General features: G+C 40.9%; 1 protein-coding gene across 1 annotated transcript in view; it reads right to left on the reverse strand.

Annotated features, from left to right (window-relative positions):
• LOC145404717 (dyslexia-associated protein KIAA0319-like protein) overlaps window positions 1-8,109 on the reverse strand; it is a 138,487-nt gene extending 130,378 nt beyond the window's left edge. The window contains exons 1-4 of the mRNA XM_080276268.1: window positions 8,004-8,109; window positions 5,940-6,056; window positions 3,352-3,439; window positions 1,846-2,357 (exon numbers count right to left, since the gene is read on the reverse strand). Coding sequence (XP_080132394.1) covers window positions 1,846-2,357; window positions 3,352-3,439; window positions 5,940-6,056; window positions 8,004-8,109 — 823 coding nt within the window. The remainder of the gene's footprint in view (window positions 1-1,845; window positions 2,358-3,351; window positions 3,440-5,939; window positions 6,057-8,003) is intronic.
• Window positions 8,110-18,438: the final 10,329 nt, after the last annotated feature.

Below are 18,438 nucleotides of genomic sequence, written 5' to 3' on the forward strand. Positions count from 1 at the left end.
CTGCTCAACCCCTCCCTGTCCTTTATCTCTCTCTCTCCCTCTCTCTCTCTCTCTCTCTCTCTCTCTCTCTCTCTCTCTCTCTCTCACTTTTATTTATTTATTTAGCCTATCTGCACATTCCTTCTACCAAATAAACATGTTTTATGCCTTTATCATACTGCATTCAATACTTTCTGTAAGACGTTTGCAAAAATTACGTTTTTTTTAAATTTCTCCAGTTATTCTCCATTCCCTCCCACACGCGAGCAGTTGTGCATTAAGTATCTGACACATGAGAATGAAATAAATATTTTCTGGTGTGTAAAATCACGCTCTTCAAATGTCAAAGACCCAAATTAGTCTTGGTGAAATTTATTGCGGCAGGGGGCAAGACAAGGTGAGGGAATTACCGGTAAGTGATTTTGGATAGGGGAATCTGGGGGACACTTAACCCTACCAGAAACCCCGGTTTATGGTTACCACCCAGCATGGTAAATGGTTTCCTAGGTACAGGAAACCATTTGGCTTGTCACTCAGTGTAGAGATCATATGGCATCTCTATACTGAGTGAGTGGATGATGGGCGCCCCCATCCATATACTGGTATTAAATATTTTGGTGGTTTGGCACCTAGCTAACCCACAAAATACTAAAAAACAAAAGTTTTCTTCTAATATGATTGTTAAGAAGTAGTTATGGCAAAAGTGCACAAGTATGAAATTTAAAAAAGCACAGAAACTAGACAGCATTCAGAATGGGGGAAGATATGAAGACCTATACCCATTACTACATTCCACACTTTAGCCACAAACCTGCAGCTGGTGGAATGTAGTAATGGGTACAGGTCTCCAAATCTCCTACTATCCTGAATGCTTCTTGTTTCTATGCTTTTTCATCTCTTACCTGTGCACTTTTGCCATTCCTACTTCTTAACGATCATTTTAGACGAAAATTTTTGTGTTCTAGTTTATGATCTTTTTGTGGAAGTACAGTATGGATGGATGGATAAAGCAAATATTAGATTTGCATTGTTACGTGCATAGCACACTGAATGACTAAAACGAGGGTGCTTTCCTGTGAAAAGAAGTGTTCTTTAACTGTACACGAGCTGTGGCTAACCAATATTGCACAAAATGGCATACTTACAGGTGACAGCAATGCGGTTTTCAGGCCATAACCCGCAAGCTGTAGCCTGAACGCTCTTCTAAATATGAAAAGAAACATCTGCACTTGACAAGAAGCTTTTTCGGTGTACAGTACACCCACATATGCCTTTTTGTTTTGAAGTTATGACTGATGAAGAAGAAAGAAAGAAAGAAAGAACACAATCTGTATTTCTGCAGTTCGAGTTTGCAACTCCTATGAAGGTTAGCAAGACTTTGCAAGTAGTTTTGCACTTGAATAACGAAGGTCTTATGGTTCATAAGCTTAGAACTGGGCTTTGCAACGGTTCTTGCATGAATGCTCCTATACCCTATGTACAGGACGCCATTTTGCACTTGTGCCATTCCTACTTACAGAGTAGCTACCACACTCTATAATAAACAATGTAAGGGATAATGTAATTCAGTTTAATACTGGATGTATGGTACCCGGTACACACATATTTTGAGTGACCACTACTTGTAAGGTCACGGGTTTCCTATTTCTCATTACTATGTGGACATATGAAGAGGTTTGGTACATTTGAAATGGCTCAGGCATTCACAAGCAGTATTAAAAACCAGTCTGTAATTGTATTTCCTGAATACAGAATACTGTCCTGCATATCATAACAAAGATGCATAAACAGTACCTGTCCTGTATATAGCATATCGGAAAAAAAAAAATAAATAAAAAGCTAAAAATGCTGTCAAGTAACACCTACCTCCTAGGGCATAGGCTGACAATGTGACCCTCTTTTCATAGAAGTTACTGTCAGGTGGCAAATAAACTGTTTTGTTGTTGATGCTCACAACAAGTCTCTCCACGGGCTTCTGGGATGATGCATTGTGGGAAGTAGTTGATATCGATTCTGGTACGGTTACAGGACTACTTGGAATAGTTGAAGGCACTGTGGATGGCACAGATAAATTTCTTATATTCTCTGGTGAAACAGTTGTGAGCAACAGTTCTTCTTGGGCAGAGTTTTTTTCAACACATTTTCCAGTACTTGCCTCACGATAAAAATTTTTAACACATTTACATAAACCATTTCTCCTTCGATATCCTAATGGAATGCACTCTTCATTATTTCCACACTCCCTGAGTCCAACCTCACATCTTCTGTCCACAGTGGGTGAAGAGACAGTGGTGTCTTCCTTCAGAGATTTTATATCTTTGGACAAATGATCATCAGCTCTCTCAACACTCTTGGACAACTTCTGAGGAACATTTTTCCTGGAACAGAAATGAAATAAAGTATTAGAATGGTGCTTTGCAAACTCGAACTTATCTTCTATAATGTCTGTCTAAATTATACAGTTTTCTCAGACTTATCAATGATATTGTAATCAATTACTATACCTGGTACTATAAATGCCATCTTGTGTCATACTGGAAGGCATGAAGAAAAGAACGCCACTTATTCCTGCAGCCTTCCAGAATGCTTTTGTGTTAAAAAACCTCTTCTTTAAAACTGCTTACCGTAAACAGTAATGGCAACATACTTCAGCAAGTAGCAAGTAAAGGATTATTAAAGCCTCCTAGGACAATGATTGTGAACACTATATATAGTGTTTCTGCCAGAATTTACAGGTCAATTCAATCTCGACTTTCACCTGACTTAAACATAAGTCTCAGGGAGACCTTGCTAAAATGGTAAAATCAGTGCGCACTGCTCTGCTCTTAAAAGTCACTAAGCTGAATAACTATGACATAAGCCAATATCAACACGGATGAGATGACACGAGGCTTGCTTACTAGCTGAAGTTAAGACCTAAGTGCATACAGAAAGAAAACAATTCTGAAGCAATTTTTTTTTTTTTTTTTTTTACTTTAACCTGACTAAAATGAGATTTTCTGTACTCACCTGAGCAAGTTTTTCCACCCAAATATAAGCTTACTTCATGTTCAACTGAAGTTACTTTGACCTGACTCCTTTTGAAAACATGCCTCCTTACTTTAAAAAAAAAACTTCTCATCTTTAGCCTGGCTATTTGGATCTGCATTTGAAGTTTTCCCAAAAGTAGGTCCAAATTAGAGTCATGTTACTTTCTTACTTTAAACTTTTACAAAAACATGCCTTATCAATTACTGAAGTACCCTTGCTGAAGATATGGCAATGCATCAACTTTTTCTAGTGACAATGACATCGCTAATGCTCTGATAGCTATGTGTTCTCAATTACCCATCACAATCAATTTCTCTCAGTGGATGTCAAATTTATTTTTACCTGGGAATAAGAAAAATGGACAACTGCATTAGGCTGGTTGGCCCATACTGTAATAAGCAGCTCTTTTCAGTGGCACAGTATGTGTACACTAAGAATATGATATAGTCAATGTCAGAGATGCATGTGTTATTTGCAAGAGTCCAGTTCTGTTGAGTCAGGTACTTAGGAGCTTTACTGCAAAACTTGGGGAAAAATGACAGAATTAAAGCAATCTTTTAATACAGTGATTTAGAGTACTTACCTAAGCTGTGAAATCCATGTTTCACTCCCTTCAGGTTCCCCAGTACCTGTATTTACTTTTCTCACCACTACCACAGATGATCCATTTCTTGGAATCAGATGACATTTATCTTCATCACTACATCTAACACTGTAGCAATGCAGGTCAAGCATTACAGCCATATGACAACCTGCTCTACTGCAGCATTCTTGTGCACACGTGCTTGGGCTTGATGCACTTGCCACTAAATCATACTCTCCTGTGGAAAAAAATATATAGCTTTATATATATATATATATATATATATATATATATATATATATATATGCACACACACACACATATATGATGCACTTGCCACTAAATCATACTCTCCTGTGGAAAAAAAAATATAGCTTTATATGTATATATATATATATATATATATATATATATATACTGTACATATACACTATACGGTATGTATTATTCCCCAGCAAAAAGATCCTGCTTGGCTAAAAATAATAATAATAAAAATAAATCCCGTAAATGAATAAAACCTCTTATCTACTGGGAGAAATGAAAACACCTGCTTCTAGTTATTACCTCCTCTTGATCACAAATGATACATAGAGGACAGGAAAAACATCTCATACCAAGGCGACAGAAGTTGTGGAAGCAATGAAGAAAGTTAAATCGGGGAAAGCCCCAGGAATTGATGGAGTGTGTGGTGAAATGCTGAAGCATGGGGGAGAGATAGTAGTAGAATGGATGTGGAAGATGTGCAGATTGGCCTGGGAGGAAGGTAGAGTCCCGGAGGATTGGAAGTCAGGTATAATTATTCCCTTGTACAAAGGAAAAGGGGAAAAAGAAGTGTGTGGTAATCATAGGGGCATTTGTCTTCTTAGTATAATAGGAAAAGTGTATGGTAGGATACTTATAGACAGAGTTAGAGAAAGAACAGAGAAATTAGTTGGAGAAGAACAGGGAGGCTTTAGGAAGGGAAGAGGTTGTGTAGATCAGATATTCATTCTTAGATCTTTAGTGGAAAAGTTTCTAGAGAAGGGAAAGAAGTTGTATGCGGCTTTCATCGATTTGGAGAAAGCATATGACAGGGTGGATGGACAAGGATTGTGGAAAGTGTTAAGAATATATGGAGTAGATGGGAAGTTGTTGAATGCTGTGAAGAGTATGAACGATGGTGCGAAGGCTGTAGGGTGTGTGGATGGTGAACTAAGTGAATTTTTCTCTTTGAAAGTTGGTTTGAAACAGGGATGTGTCATGTCTCCATGGTTGTTCAATCTGTACATGGATGGGGTAATAAAAGAGGTACAAGGTAGGGTAGTGTATGTTGGAGTGGCCCTGGTGAGAGAGGATAGTGTTTGGAAACTCCCTGTACTGTTGTTTGCAGATGATACTGTGTTTTTGAGTGAAGACGAAGGGGAGCTGCAAGGCTTGGTGGATGAGTTTGAGAGAGTGTGTAAGAAACAGAATCTAAAGGTGAATGTAGGGAAGAGTAAAGTGATGGTCTTTGAGAGAGGTGAAGTTAGTGAATGTACAGCGAGGTTGGATGGTGAGGAATTGGAAAATGTGAGTACGTTTAGGTACTTGGGTAGTGTGATGAGTAAGGATGGAGGTTTGGAGGGTGAAGTGCTTGAAAGGGTACAGCAGGGAAGAAAGGTTGCTGGTTCTTTGAAAGCAGTGATAAGAAACAGGGAAGTGAGCATGGAAGTGAAAAAGTTACTACATGACAGTATTGTGATACCAACTCTAACGTACGGAAGTGAAGCTTGGACATTGTTGGAAGGACACAAGTCAAGAGTGAGAGCAGTGGAAATGAGTTATTTAAGAGGAGCCTGTGGAGTCACGTGGAGAGACAGGCTGACGAATGAGGATATAAAGGAGCGTTGTGGTGTGGATGTGGATGTGATAGGAAGCGTTATGAGGAACACACTGAGGTGGTTTGGCCATGTGGAGAGGATGGAGGGTGAAAGACTGACGAAGCGAGTGTATGTGAGTGAGGTGGAGGGGGGAAGAGGAAGGGGGAGGCCGAGGATGAGATGGAGGGATGGGGTGGAGAGGTATATGAGAGAGGGGGGTGTGAGTTGGGAGCAGGGCAGTGAAATGGCGGGGGACAGGGCGACTTGGAGGCGATTTGTGTGTGGCCACCCCAAACGGGATTGAGGCATCTGGCAATAGATAGATAGATAGATAGACCAAGGCGAAATGTTTAAAAATGGTCTCCGTTAATCACTTCAGTACATTGATGCCTGTTCTATTCTTGCCATTAAATAATATGGTTCAGCTTAACAAAACATTTCTCATAAGCAAGGTAATCATAAGAAACGGATTAATTTATCAGACATGCATTATTGTCTATATCTCATACCTGCATCTTTTTCTCCTTTAAGAAAAGTTTCTTCAAAAATCTGTGAGTTCAGGAAAGGGCAGTGAGGTAGCAGCTTTTCCATTATTGAATCAGGCAGATGGATGTCAGCATAGCAAACTGACCACAGTTGAATGAACAGAACCAACACCAGGTGCAAAAGGGCATCATTTCTATTACGTAGCTGGCACATTTTTTTCCTTCAGCACTAATCACACTGAAGTATGATCTGAAAAGATAAATAAACAACTAAAATGCTAAAACCAGGAAGGAAACATGGCATAGGTGAATGGGTATGGAAGAATTATATTTAGAGTATATGGACATGTTAGAAGAAATCACACAGACAGGAAGCCAAAGATGGTCTGTGAAAATAAGACTGAAGATACTGTTGCAAGATGAGGGGAACTATTACACCTGACTTTATTTTCTGGATTTCTATTATCCTCCCAGGCTAATATGCATACTTTCCAGTTCTATTCAATCACCATCTCTCCCCCATATTTCAACAATTCGCCACACAATACCTATTCCTGTTGCTTTCCCCATTCAGACTTTCTTCACTGCTGCACAAAGTTCTATCCTAATGATCTCTTCCTGCCTTGTTCCCCTAAATATTCCCTAACCACTTGTTGTAGCACTGCTTTCATTCTCCATACAATAGTCAAACGTCCATTAACCCAGGAACACTATCATCCAATCTACGTACGCTAACATTTAACGTCAGACCTGATGGACCAGATTTTGAAAAATCAATAAAAAGTATAAAATGAAGTTATTTTATAAAAACAATTAGATTCCTATAATGTAAAACATTCCTACTGTATACTAAATGCCCAAATAATGTTAATTTTAAAATTTTATAAGTGGAAGGTGGGTACCGGTACTGAGCTAAAAATGCCATTTTTCTGTATAGGCCTACAGCAACAAAAAAATATAACCCCCCCCAAAATAAGATACATACGGTAGAGTGCTGGGCTTTGGACTGCTTATTCTTCACTGAATGCTCATCTACATATTCAAATCTGAAGTCCATAGCATCACTGAAACCTTCACGGGAAGTAAGGCAAAGAGGGGAACAACTTAGTTTTTTTAAAAATAGGTATTGAGAGAGAGAGAGAGAGGGAGAGACAGAGACAGACAGACAGACAGACAGAGACAGACAGACAGACAGACAGACAGACAGACAGGGAAATGAAAGGAAGTAAGTGACAAAGCAGTTTATCAGTGGAATTTCTTTCTGCAACTCTTCATGAAACTGTTGCAAGTTGAGGCCAAGTCTAGCTATTATTGCAAAATACCGAGTAGGTTACAAGTATTTTAGATACCTAAAACAAAAAGATACCCCGCTGTAGTACATGCAATTCAAACACAGCACACAGCTAGCCTACAATATATGGTAACAAACAAAATGCATAGGACCTACTGTACATGTAATTTTTCTAAAAGGTCACATCTAATAGCTACATACAATAAATATACAGGTAAAGTAATCCCTCCAAGATCCGACATAATAGTGCCAAAGGCATGTCCAGGACTTGGTTTTGTCCGGGACATGGGAAAAATGCCCCTGGACAGGTACTTATAGACCCCAACCCAACCTAACTTTGAAAGCCACCTAAAAAACTCCCTGCCAGACATGCATAGCACCTATTTAATACCCTATTCACACAAATATGGGACAGAAACCATAAAATAAATGAAAGGGATCCAGAGAATGAGAAATTAGAAATGAGTATGGAAAATATTTAGCAGTGTACAGGGTACTTACGGCACGTCTGTGACCGTCGCCAAGATTAACCCGCCTCCTCTATGGCTCTGACAGTGGTGAAGGTGCACTTGAAGCACGTACAGTAATCCAGTGTTGCACTGCACTTAATACCCTGCACTGTGAATTATAATTGTTTAACACTGCACATTCTGTTCTTACATGTGCCATACCAGTTGCAACATGCCAGTGTTGCACTCTGCACTTAATCCTTTGCACTCTGAATTCTAATTTCTTAATACTGCACAACACTGTAAATTCCCATGTGGTCTAGTGGTGAGGTATTGCAGTTTATTCACTGTCCATCACAAAAGCAAGCACATTGGCAGCCATGGCGACATGCGTGCAGTCACGACAGTAGGTAGGCGGGAAGCGGGAAGGATGCAGGGGAGCTCTAGCGGACATCGCCGGAACTATGTGACAAAACACAGCTGTTCGTCACCACGCACAAATTTAGAGTAGGGATGAACACACACCAGCTTTTTTTTTTTTTTTTTTTTCTGACGTTTTTTGACCAATTATGGGCCCAAGCCCAAAATGTCCAGGACTTGGGCGTCCGGGTCTTAAAGGGATTAGCTATTGTATATACGGTACATAGCTACAAACATAACTACATACATGTACTGTAATTATAAACATGGCTATATATATATAGATACACAGCAACAAGCACAGCTACATACATAGGTAAGAACATACAAGCAGCTACAAACATACAGACGCTTTGCTTACAATCAAGCTCCGATGTTTGTACATTGCAATTCCCAAAATTTTGCTCATTACACCTGTCTGATATAGGGAATTGATTTGCCATAGCTACAACATTTATCACTAATGTCTGATATGTCACGTATGAAATGAAAAAAGCATACAAGGAGCAGAGGAACATCAACTCACCCTTCCTCAACAAAAGACAAATGAAAAGGAATGCTTCACGGACATTCAAAGGCTGCCACCTTGTGGAAGCCCTTGAGATCACGTGATGAAAGGCAAGAGGGTCTGTCAGATCAGACGACAGTGTTCTTGGGTTACAATGCTCTCTCAGTCTGATAACTTTCTCACTCTTCTCTTTTAGCATTTAACCATCTTTATCTTTCACCCCCTCCATTACCTTCTTTATCATATAAAAACACAGTACTTAATAACTTAATTTAGCTTACATGGTACTGTGCACCCAGCAGGCCTAACCTAAAAATATGGTGATGATATGAGACCCCCAGTTCCAGACATGGTCAAGCACCACATTTGGCAAAATTCAGTTAAGGCCATAACAGGCTTCTCGTTGACACAAACTACCCTGGAAGGACAAGGCAGCCCAAAATGGTGACTCCAAAAGGGTAGAAACTGCTGCAATTTACACTCCCACATTGCCTGTACATGTCCTGCTTCCTAATGTGACGTGAGTCTTGGTTACAAAGATGGACGATGGCAGGGGCTCTGTTGACATTGTGATGGTAGCCAATGGATTCTGATGTGTTTAAGTGACAATAACAACAGAAACAGCACCTACATGCCTGGGATGGAAGGAAAATGCAGCTATAATTTTCTCTTTTGGAAAGCATGTGATTTACAGTATTCTGTAATTTCCTCAAATTAGCGACCTAGATGATATTTTTCCCTACACACACTTAAAGAAAAAAAAAAATGCCCTGATAACTCATCAGATTACTGAGATACTGCATTCTGAAAGCTGATTAATTTTAAATGTGTTTTTTTTCCCACCCATTTCTATTTACGGTGTTTGTCTATGTCTATTTACAGGGTTTGTCTATGTCTATTTACAAATTCAAAATCCTAAATTACAGCCTTCAGAGGTACCGGTAAGTTTTAAAAAATCCCCACTTGGTATAGTAATCCACGAGAGGTGCCAATTAATCCTGTGAAAGACTCTTTTCACTAAAAATATGGAAAGGCCGTGACCATTTGGTAAAAAATTGATAAATTTCCATGACACGTTAATAGGACATATCTTATATTTTGTCCTAATCAAGTGAGACCTTACTACCACCTTACTGAGAAAACAGATTGCTCTTTTTCCTAACATTATGAAAAAAAGAAAAAGGAAGTTGTTAGGATTACACCAGCTGTAATTATAAGTACACACTCACAGACTATGAGTACGGCACTTACAGAGCTTTTATACATACAATGAATGCTAGAGTTCTTAGGTTAGGTTAACACCACTGAAATTCAGCTTAAACTGCTAGAATTTAGTGGTTATGTTTGGTGGTTGTTATACTACAATTAGGTTAAGTTACGGCTGCTGCAATCGTAGTCCGTAAGTGTAGGTTGCAGCCGCCATATTCGTGGTCCATGAATGTATACTTACGACAGTAGTAATCCTAATCACGGCCTAAAAAAAAAAAAAAAAAAAAAAAAGGTTGATGAAGTAAGACATTCTCATATGTATACATTACTTCTGTATTAACAATTACCGTTTTTAGTGTATTAGTGAACCAAAACAACTGCTGCTGTTGACGGACGGGATACAGCACACTGATAACGTGAAAAACTCCGAAATCCACTCGTCTTGCCTTGTAGATAAAGGGCGCATTAGTCAGTAAGCGACGGTTTCCGCCCTTGCACCATACCAGCAGGTTGTCAGACGATGGCTCAGATCCTGGGTGTAAGGCCCGTAGTCTGAAGAAAATTGCAGAAGAACTTGATAACCTTTCCTGCCGAGGTGTATCTAGAACCAGTCAACACAATCGCTCAAAACAAACGTCACTCCCACGGTCATACTAAACACAGCCCGGACTGGAGTTTCAACTACCACCTAAATGCGTGTGCTGTTGATATGTGTACCTTTTAACCATCTTTTTGTTCTTGGTAGTACGAAAATTTATATAGTCGTTTCGGAATCCTTCGAATGACAGAGCCAAATGTAACGTCACGTAACCATGACAACTGCCATACTGATTGTAAACAAACAGCAGACGATTCATAATTATCTCGCATGCACTAAAGAAAAAGGGGGTTAACGTGCAGTAATAATGGTTTATTGCTTAGTTCAACATTATGCTGAAGAGCTTTAAGCTGCTTTCGCTTTATACAAAAATAATGAAAACGAAACTTGTCGCGAAAAGGTAATAGGCAGAACTACGATATCTAGTGGAATAGAGTACTGAGTTGTCTATCTATCTATCTCTTCCCAGACGCCTTAATCACCTATACGGGGTGGCCACAAACAAATCACCTCCACGTCACCCTGTCCTCCGCCATTTCACTGCCCTGCTCCCCCCTTTCTCATATACCTCTCCACTCTATCCTTCCATCTCATCCTTGGCCTTCCCCTCCCTCGCTCCCCCTCCACCTCACTCACATACACTCTCCTCGTCAGTCTCTCTCTCCATCCTCTCCATATGGCCAAACCAAACCAATGTGTTTCTCCTAACGCTTCTTATCACATCCACATCCACACCACAACGCTCCTTCACATCCTCATTTGCCAAGTCTGTCTCTCCATGTGACTCAACAGGCTCCTCTCAAATAACTCATTTCCACTGCTCTCATTCTTGATTGTGTCCCTCCAACAAAGTCCAAGCTTCATTTCCATATTTTAAAGTTGGTATCGCAATACTGTCATGTAATAACTGTTTCACTTCCATGCTCACTTCCCTGTTTCGTATCATTGCCTTCAAGGAACCAGCAACCTTTCTTCCTTGTTGTACCCTTTCAAACACTTCAGCCTCCAAACTTCCATCCTTACTCATCACACTACCCAAGTACTTAAACGTACTCACATTTTCCATTTCCTCGTCATCCAACCTCACTGTACATTCACTGACTTCACCTCTCTCGAAGACCATAACTTTACTCTTCCCTACATTCACCTTTAGATTCCGTTTCTCACACACTCCCAAACTCACCCACCAACCCTTGCAGCTCCCCCTCGTCTTCACTTAACAACACAGTATCATCTGCAAACAACAGTACAGGGAGTTTCCAAACACTGCCCTCTCTCATTAGGCCCACTCCAACATCCACTGTCCTACTTTGTATCTCTTTTATAACCCCATCCATGTACAGATTAAACAACCATGGAGACGTAACAAATCCCTGTTTCAACCCAACCTTCAAACAGAAAAACTCACACAGTTCACAATCCACACGCACTGCAGCCTTAGCACCCTCATACATACTCATCACAGCATTCAGCAACTTCCCATCTACTCCATATATTCTTAATACTTTCCACAATCCTTGTCTATCCACCTTATCGTATGCTTTCTCCAAATCCACGAAGGCCGCATACAACTTCTTTCCCTTCTCTAGAAACTTTTCCACTAAAGATCTAAGAATGAGTATCTGATCTACACAACCTCTTCCCTTCCTAAAACCTCCCTGTTCTTCAACTAATTCCTCTGTTATTTCCCTCTGTTAGTAAGTATCCTACCGTATACTTTTCCTATTACATTAAGAAGACTAATGCCCCTATGATTACCACACACTTCTTTTTCCCCTTTCCCATTGTACAAGGAAATAATTATACCTGACTTCCATTCATCCGGGACTCTACCTTCCTCCCAGGCCAATCTGCACATCTTCCACATCCATTCTGCTACCATCTTTCCCCCATGCTTCAGCATTTCACCACACACTCCATCAATTCCTGGGGCTTTCCCTATTTTGACTTTCTTCATTGCTTCCACAACTTCCATCCTACTGATTTCTTCCTGTCTTCTCACCTCCCTCCTTCCCCAAGCCATTTCCCAGCCATCTATACTCGCATTACTTCCATTCTCTATGTTCAGCAATTCTTTAAAGTGTTCTCTCCATCTGTTCACTTTTTCTCTCTTCTCCACTAGTAATCAGCCATTTTTATCTTTCACTCCCCTGCTAACTTCATTGCCACCCTGTCTAACTCTCTTTACCTCTTTCCAGAACATTTTCTTATATTCCCTCCACTTGACACAAATTTCTTCCAAATTCCTCATCCACTCTCTTTTTACTCTTCCTTCCTGATCTTTTCACCTCTATATTCCTTTCTACATATAACTCTCTCTTCCGTCTCTCAACTTCTTCCAAGTCCCCATTTCTCATCCATTCATTATATGCTTTTTTGTTTTGTGCCACAGCCTGTCTCACCTCTTCATTCCACCATGCTGTCCCTTGCACCCCCTTTCGTCTTCTCTTCACCCCACACACCACCTTACATGCAGCACATACTTCTTCTGTGAATATCTTGCACACACCTTCCACGTCCCCCATCTGCTCCACTTCATATTTACTCAATCGTTCCTCCACTTCTCTCTTATATTCTGCCCTTTTCTCATCCCCTTGTAACCTTTCCACTCTCCTTGCATATACTCCTTCCTCCCGTCCTTCCCTCCTATTTCTCCATTTTACTTGGACCTTGATCCTGAGTTATCACCATCACAGAAGGGTTAATGGAGGCTATATTTAACTTCTCCAGTTCGAAGTCTGCCCTGAGATGAAGAAAATCGTCTAGAAGAATAAACATAAGTATGCAATGATTTTACTTCATGCTTCTATTCGTCTTAACAAGCTGTTTTAATTTTCAGAGTGTAGAACAAGTATCATTTGCCTACTGTGTCTTCGGAAAATTGATTTGATTTGATTTGACTCTATAAAAAAAAAAAAATGGGGTTTGTACCGAACGGTAAATAGGAGAGGAAGGGGAAAGGTTCTCTTAGAGGTAATGCAGCGTGGTTGGTAACAATTACTCTTTCATTATTCAATTTCCGTTTCTAAGTAATCCAAGTGAAAATGGTGTGTGTTTACTCTCCTTAGTTAAAGCTAAGGAGAGTAAACACACACACACACACACACACACACACACACACACACACACACACACACACACACACACACGATGAACAAAATCCTCTCAACTACCGACCAGTATCACTAACCAGTGTTGTAAGTACGATACTAGAAAAGCTGATAAGAAAAGTTTGGGTAAATCATCTAGAACATGGGCGTCCGGAGGGGGGGGGGGCAAGGGGGGGCAACTCCAAAGTGTGTTTCAGTTCTTGTACAAGGATGATTGAGTGATCTGAGTCGATTTATGCATTCTGTTACTTTATACATTTGATGTAAGTCATGTAACTCATGTAAGTATATACCTATCTCTATTTGGAGTGTGTGTATTTTGATATATTATAGCCTCACAGATATGTATAACTTCTTTTATTTTGCCCCCTCCCGTTACAAAAAATTCAGCGGACGCCCCTGATCTAGAAGAACACAATATGATAACAGAGAGGCAATTTGGTTTCAGAAAGGGAAAATCATGTGTTACTAATCTATTAAGTTACTATGACAGAGTTGCAGAAACATTACAGAGAAGAGAAGGATGGGTGGACAGTAACTATCTAGATTTCAAGAAAGCATTTGACAGAGTACCGCACCAAAGACTTTTATGGAAACCGTATCAAGGAGGAATCCAAGCCCAACTGTACTGTTGGATGCAAGATTTTCTCAGAAAAAGGGAAATGAGAACAGATAAGGGGAAATTGCTCGTCATGGAGGGAAGTGACTAGCGGAGTTCCACAGGGCTCGATGCTGGCACCAATTACCGGTATGTTTCTAGTGAATATAAATGACATAGATAGTAACACTGGAAATGAAAGTTATTTAAATATGTTTGCTGATGATGCAAAAATACAAAGGAGAATTACTAACACAGACATCAGAGCTACAAGAAGAATTCAATAAACTTCATGAGTGGAGTAATACATGGCAAATGGAATTCAGTGTGAACAAGTGTCATGTACTCAAGTTTGGTAAAAGTGGGAAAAGACCAGATTGGGATTATAAGTTAGGATACACATATCAGAAAGAGAGAAGAACTTAGGTGTGATTATCAGTAAAAGACTATCTCCTGCTGACCACGTAAGTGAGAAGGTACGGAACATGTATACAATGCTTAGAAATATGAGAACAACATTCACATACATAAATGAAGACATGCTGAGGAAGATAATAACATCTTTCATCAGACCAGCCCTGAAGTATGCATCAGTAGTCTGGAATCCTCATCTCAAGAAACACAGACGAGACTGAAAAAGTTCAAAGGACCGCTACAAGATGGGTACCAAGCTTAAGGGATCTAAGCTATGAAGAAAGACTAGAAAAACTGAATCTGCCAACACTACAGGAGAGAAGGAAAAGAAGAGACATGATTATGCTATATAAATGCATATCAGGGAAGGAGATAATAGACATAAATAAATATATAACCTATGGGGAAGCATCAGCAAGAGGACGCTGCAAAAAACTGCATAAAAAGAGAGACGATAATGACGTAAGGAAATTTAGTTTCCCAAATAGGGCAATTGATCAGTTGAATGCACTGCCGAATGAAATAGTGTGTGCCAAAACAATTCGTAAATTTAAGGAGATGTATGATGAAAATGGTTTAAGACACGGGACAGTACGAACTTGACTCATTCCTATAAAGATACAATTAGGTAAGAACACACACACACACACACACACACACACACACACACACACACACACACACACACACACACACACACACACACACACACACACCGCTCTCTGGCTCAGTGGTAGCGTTCTCGCTTGCCATCTGGTAGACGGGAGTTCGCGCCTCGCTCAGGTTGCGAAAAGTTTCACTGACGTAGTGGGTGGTTACTGTTCCCCTTGAGCAAGGGGACGGGTGTGTGCATGTGTGAAGGTCACAGCCTTGACCTTAGATCGGACTATATGAGCTCTCAGCTCCCTTCCGGGAGGGTAAAAGCTGACGATCATGACCATCAAGTGATCCTGACCGACTCGGTGAATTACACACATTTAAAAGTGAGCCTGTTTTGCAGTGACAAGGACGTGTGAAAGAATTTTGCTTTATTTATATACAAAGCTGTAAATGATCAGAAAGATCATCATCATATATGTAATAATAATACAGTACTACTACTACTACTACTACTACTACTACTACTAATAATAATAATAATAATAATAATGATGATGATGATGATAATAATAATAATAATAATAATAATAATAATAATAATAATAATAATAATAATAATAATAATAATAGCTGTATAGTAATAATAAAGCGATAACCATTCCCTCATTTTTTGTGGAGGGACCTGAGGGCAGAGCATTTAAGGTTAGGTGGTGGTCTACGCCATTGCAACTGAAAATCCGCCAGCTGCCCCTTAGAAAGTCGATCAAATTGGCGTTTTGGATCAGGAGAGTACCAGATATGAACGAGGTTGTCACTGACGCCTGGTGCTATATTTCTAAAGGTGTAGGCGAGGAAGACTTCACTTGGCCTTGATGTGGAGTGGATGTGGAACACGTAGATAGGGAAGACATCACTGGGCCTTGATGTGGGATGGATGTGGATCACGTGGATGGGGATGACGTCACTGGGCCTTGTTATCTAGTGGGATGTTGAAGCTGTAGATGGGGAAGCTGTATTCAACAATCATGGTGTAGTCTGCGAGTCCCTCAGTCTTTAGCCGCTTCTCCTTGCCACCACGACTTCCATACTCCTCCCATCCTGCAACACAACCATAATGTTAACTTTTTTAGCCCACTAAATCCGGTATTTTTTTTCCCCTTTTTCTTACTGTTTTTACCTCTTTAGCTTAGTATCGTTATTTCCAGACACTTTTCTAACTTAGAATAGTACACTAATAGCTGAGAAATCAATGAAGGCTATGTGTATAAAATCCCTTCCGCTCGAAAGTCTGTCCTATTGCGAAATTTAATTTTCAGGGGAAAGAACAGGAATATACTATACGCCCTTATGCTGAAGGGGTTAATTCTTCATAGTTATTATATTGCCCTTAGGAGGGTTGGGTTTCTCCCGCCTTCAAGCTTATTCACATATATACGAGTATATCCCCTCACCATCCCACTCACATCTACTGTTTCCATACAACTACACCATTCAGGTACACAACCCCAATCCTACAGTTAACAGTCTTCCTTACTGCACATCTTTTGCAGATCTCCACATTCCACATTTCCTGTCCAAACCACTCACTTCACTCACATCCTTCAACAGTCCCACTCTCATATTGCTCTCACTCTTGACTTTTCAGATCCACGCCACAAATGAGTTCCGCCCCACACGCATTTGTGGGTATTACCACACTTCCATCAAGCCTTTTCCAAGGGCCGTTATTAACACTGACAATTTAGTTTTCTTTTGCAACATCTGCTGTACGATTTCGGAAGTCTTTTTTCCTTAGGCTGACATTACAAACTACTGTACTGAGAACTGACATTACACCATATGGGACTTGACACTAACTTATCAAGGACTGACAGTAAACTATATGAGGGTTGACACTGTAACCTACCCAGGGCTGACACTAAACTATGTGGGAAATGACACTGTAACCTACCAAGAATTGACACTAAACTACAGTATGTTATTTAGTAGATCTAACACTAAAACTGTCTGGCGGCTGACAGAGTAGATTATGGTACCTAGGGCTGACACTAGTCTCTCTCGGGGAAGACAGTATCAAGTGTCTAGGACTAACACTAAATTGCAAGGGGCTGACACCGTAACCTATCAACCATGTGCGGCTGACAAACTTACCTGGTGTGGATGCTGACTCTCCCCACATCTGCAGTAGGTTGTGCGGGGCTGGGTCGTACATGCGTGGCCTGCGGCTCGGGGCAGGGACAGTGGGGAAGGTGGGATCAACAGGGAGGATGGGATTAGCAGGGAGGGTGAGGTCAGCTGGGAGGATGGGATTAGCAGAGTGGTTGGAGTCAACAGGGAGGGTGGGGTGAGCAGGGAAGGTTGGGTCAGCAGGGAGGGTTTGGTCAGCAGGGAGAACGGGATCAGCAGGGAGGCTGAGGTCAGCAGGGAGGCTGGAGTCAGCAGGAAGCTTGTGGTCATTTTGCTTTATATCAACCTCTAAGGAATATGGATAGTTTTGATCAACGTGGTAGGAGGCAGCATAGGTGAGATCAACAGAGGACGATTCCGTAAGGTTTGGGGCAGAAAGGGAGGAGTCAGCAAGGTCGGGGTCAGGAGGGAAGAAATCAGCAAGGTCGGGGTCAGGAGGGAATGAATCAGCAAGGCTGGGATTAGTCTGACGTAAGTCAGCGACTTTGGAACCAGTAGGGGAGGAATCGGGAAGATTTTGGTCAGCGGGGAAGGAGTAAGAAAGGTTTGAGTTGGCAGCGAAGGAGTCAGCAAGGTTTGGGTCAGGAGAGAAGGAGTCAGCAAGGTTTGGGTCGGAAGGGAAGGAGTCAGAAAAGTTTGAATCGGCAGGGAAGGAGTCAGCAAGGTTTGGGTCAGCAAGGGAGGAATCAGCAAGACTTGATTCAGCAGGGAAGGCGTCACCAAGGTTTGGATCAGCAAGGGAGGAATCAGCAAGGGTGGTATCAGATGAGGATTCAGCAAGGTTGGGGTCAGAAAAAAAAGAGTCAGTGAAGTCGGAGTGAGTAAGAGAGGAGTTTGTAAGGTTTCGATCAGAAAGAGAGGAATCAGCAAGGGTGGGATCAGAGGGGGATAAATCAGTAAAGCTGGAATCAGAAGCGGAAGAATCAGGAAAGTCTGGGTTAGCAGGGAATGTATCCGCAAGGTTAAGGTCAGCAGGGAAGGAATCAGCAAAAGTGGGACTAGTCCGATATAACTCAGCGGTGTTGAGATCAGCAGGGAAGGAATCAGCAAGAGCACTGTCAGAAAGGGAAGAGTTAGGAAATTCTGGGTTAACAGAGAAGGAATCAACATGAGCACTATCAGAAGGGGAAGAGGCAGGA

This window comes from Coenobita brevimanus, chromosome 64, assembly GCF_032717465.1.
Source record: "Coenobita brevimanus isolate Jiangsu-jjx chromosome 64, ASM3271746v2, whole genome shotgun sequence".
NCBI classification, from domain to species: Eukaryota; Metazoa; Arthropoda; class Malacostraca; order Decapoda; family Coenobitidae; genus Coenobita; species Coenobita brevimanus.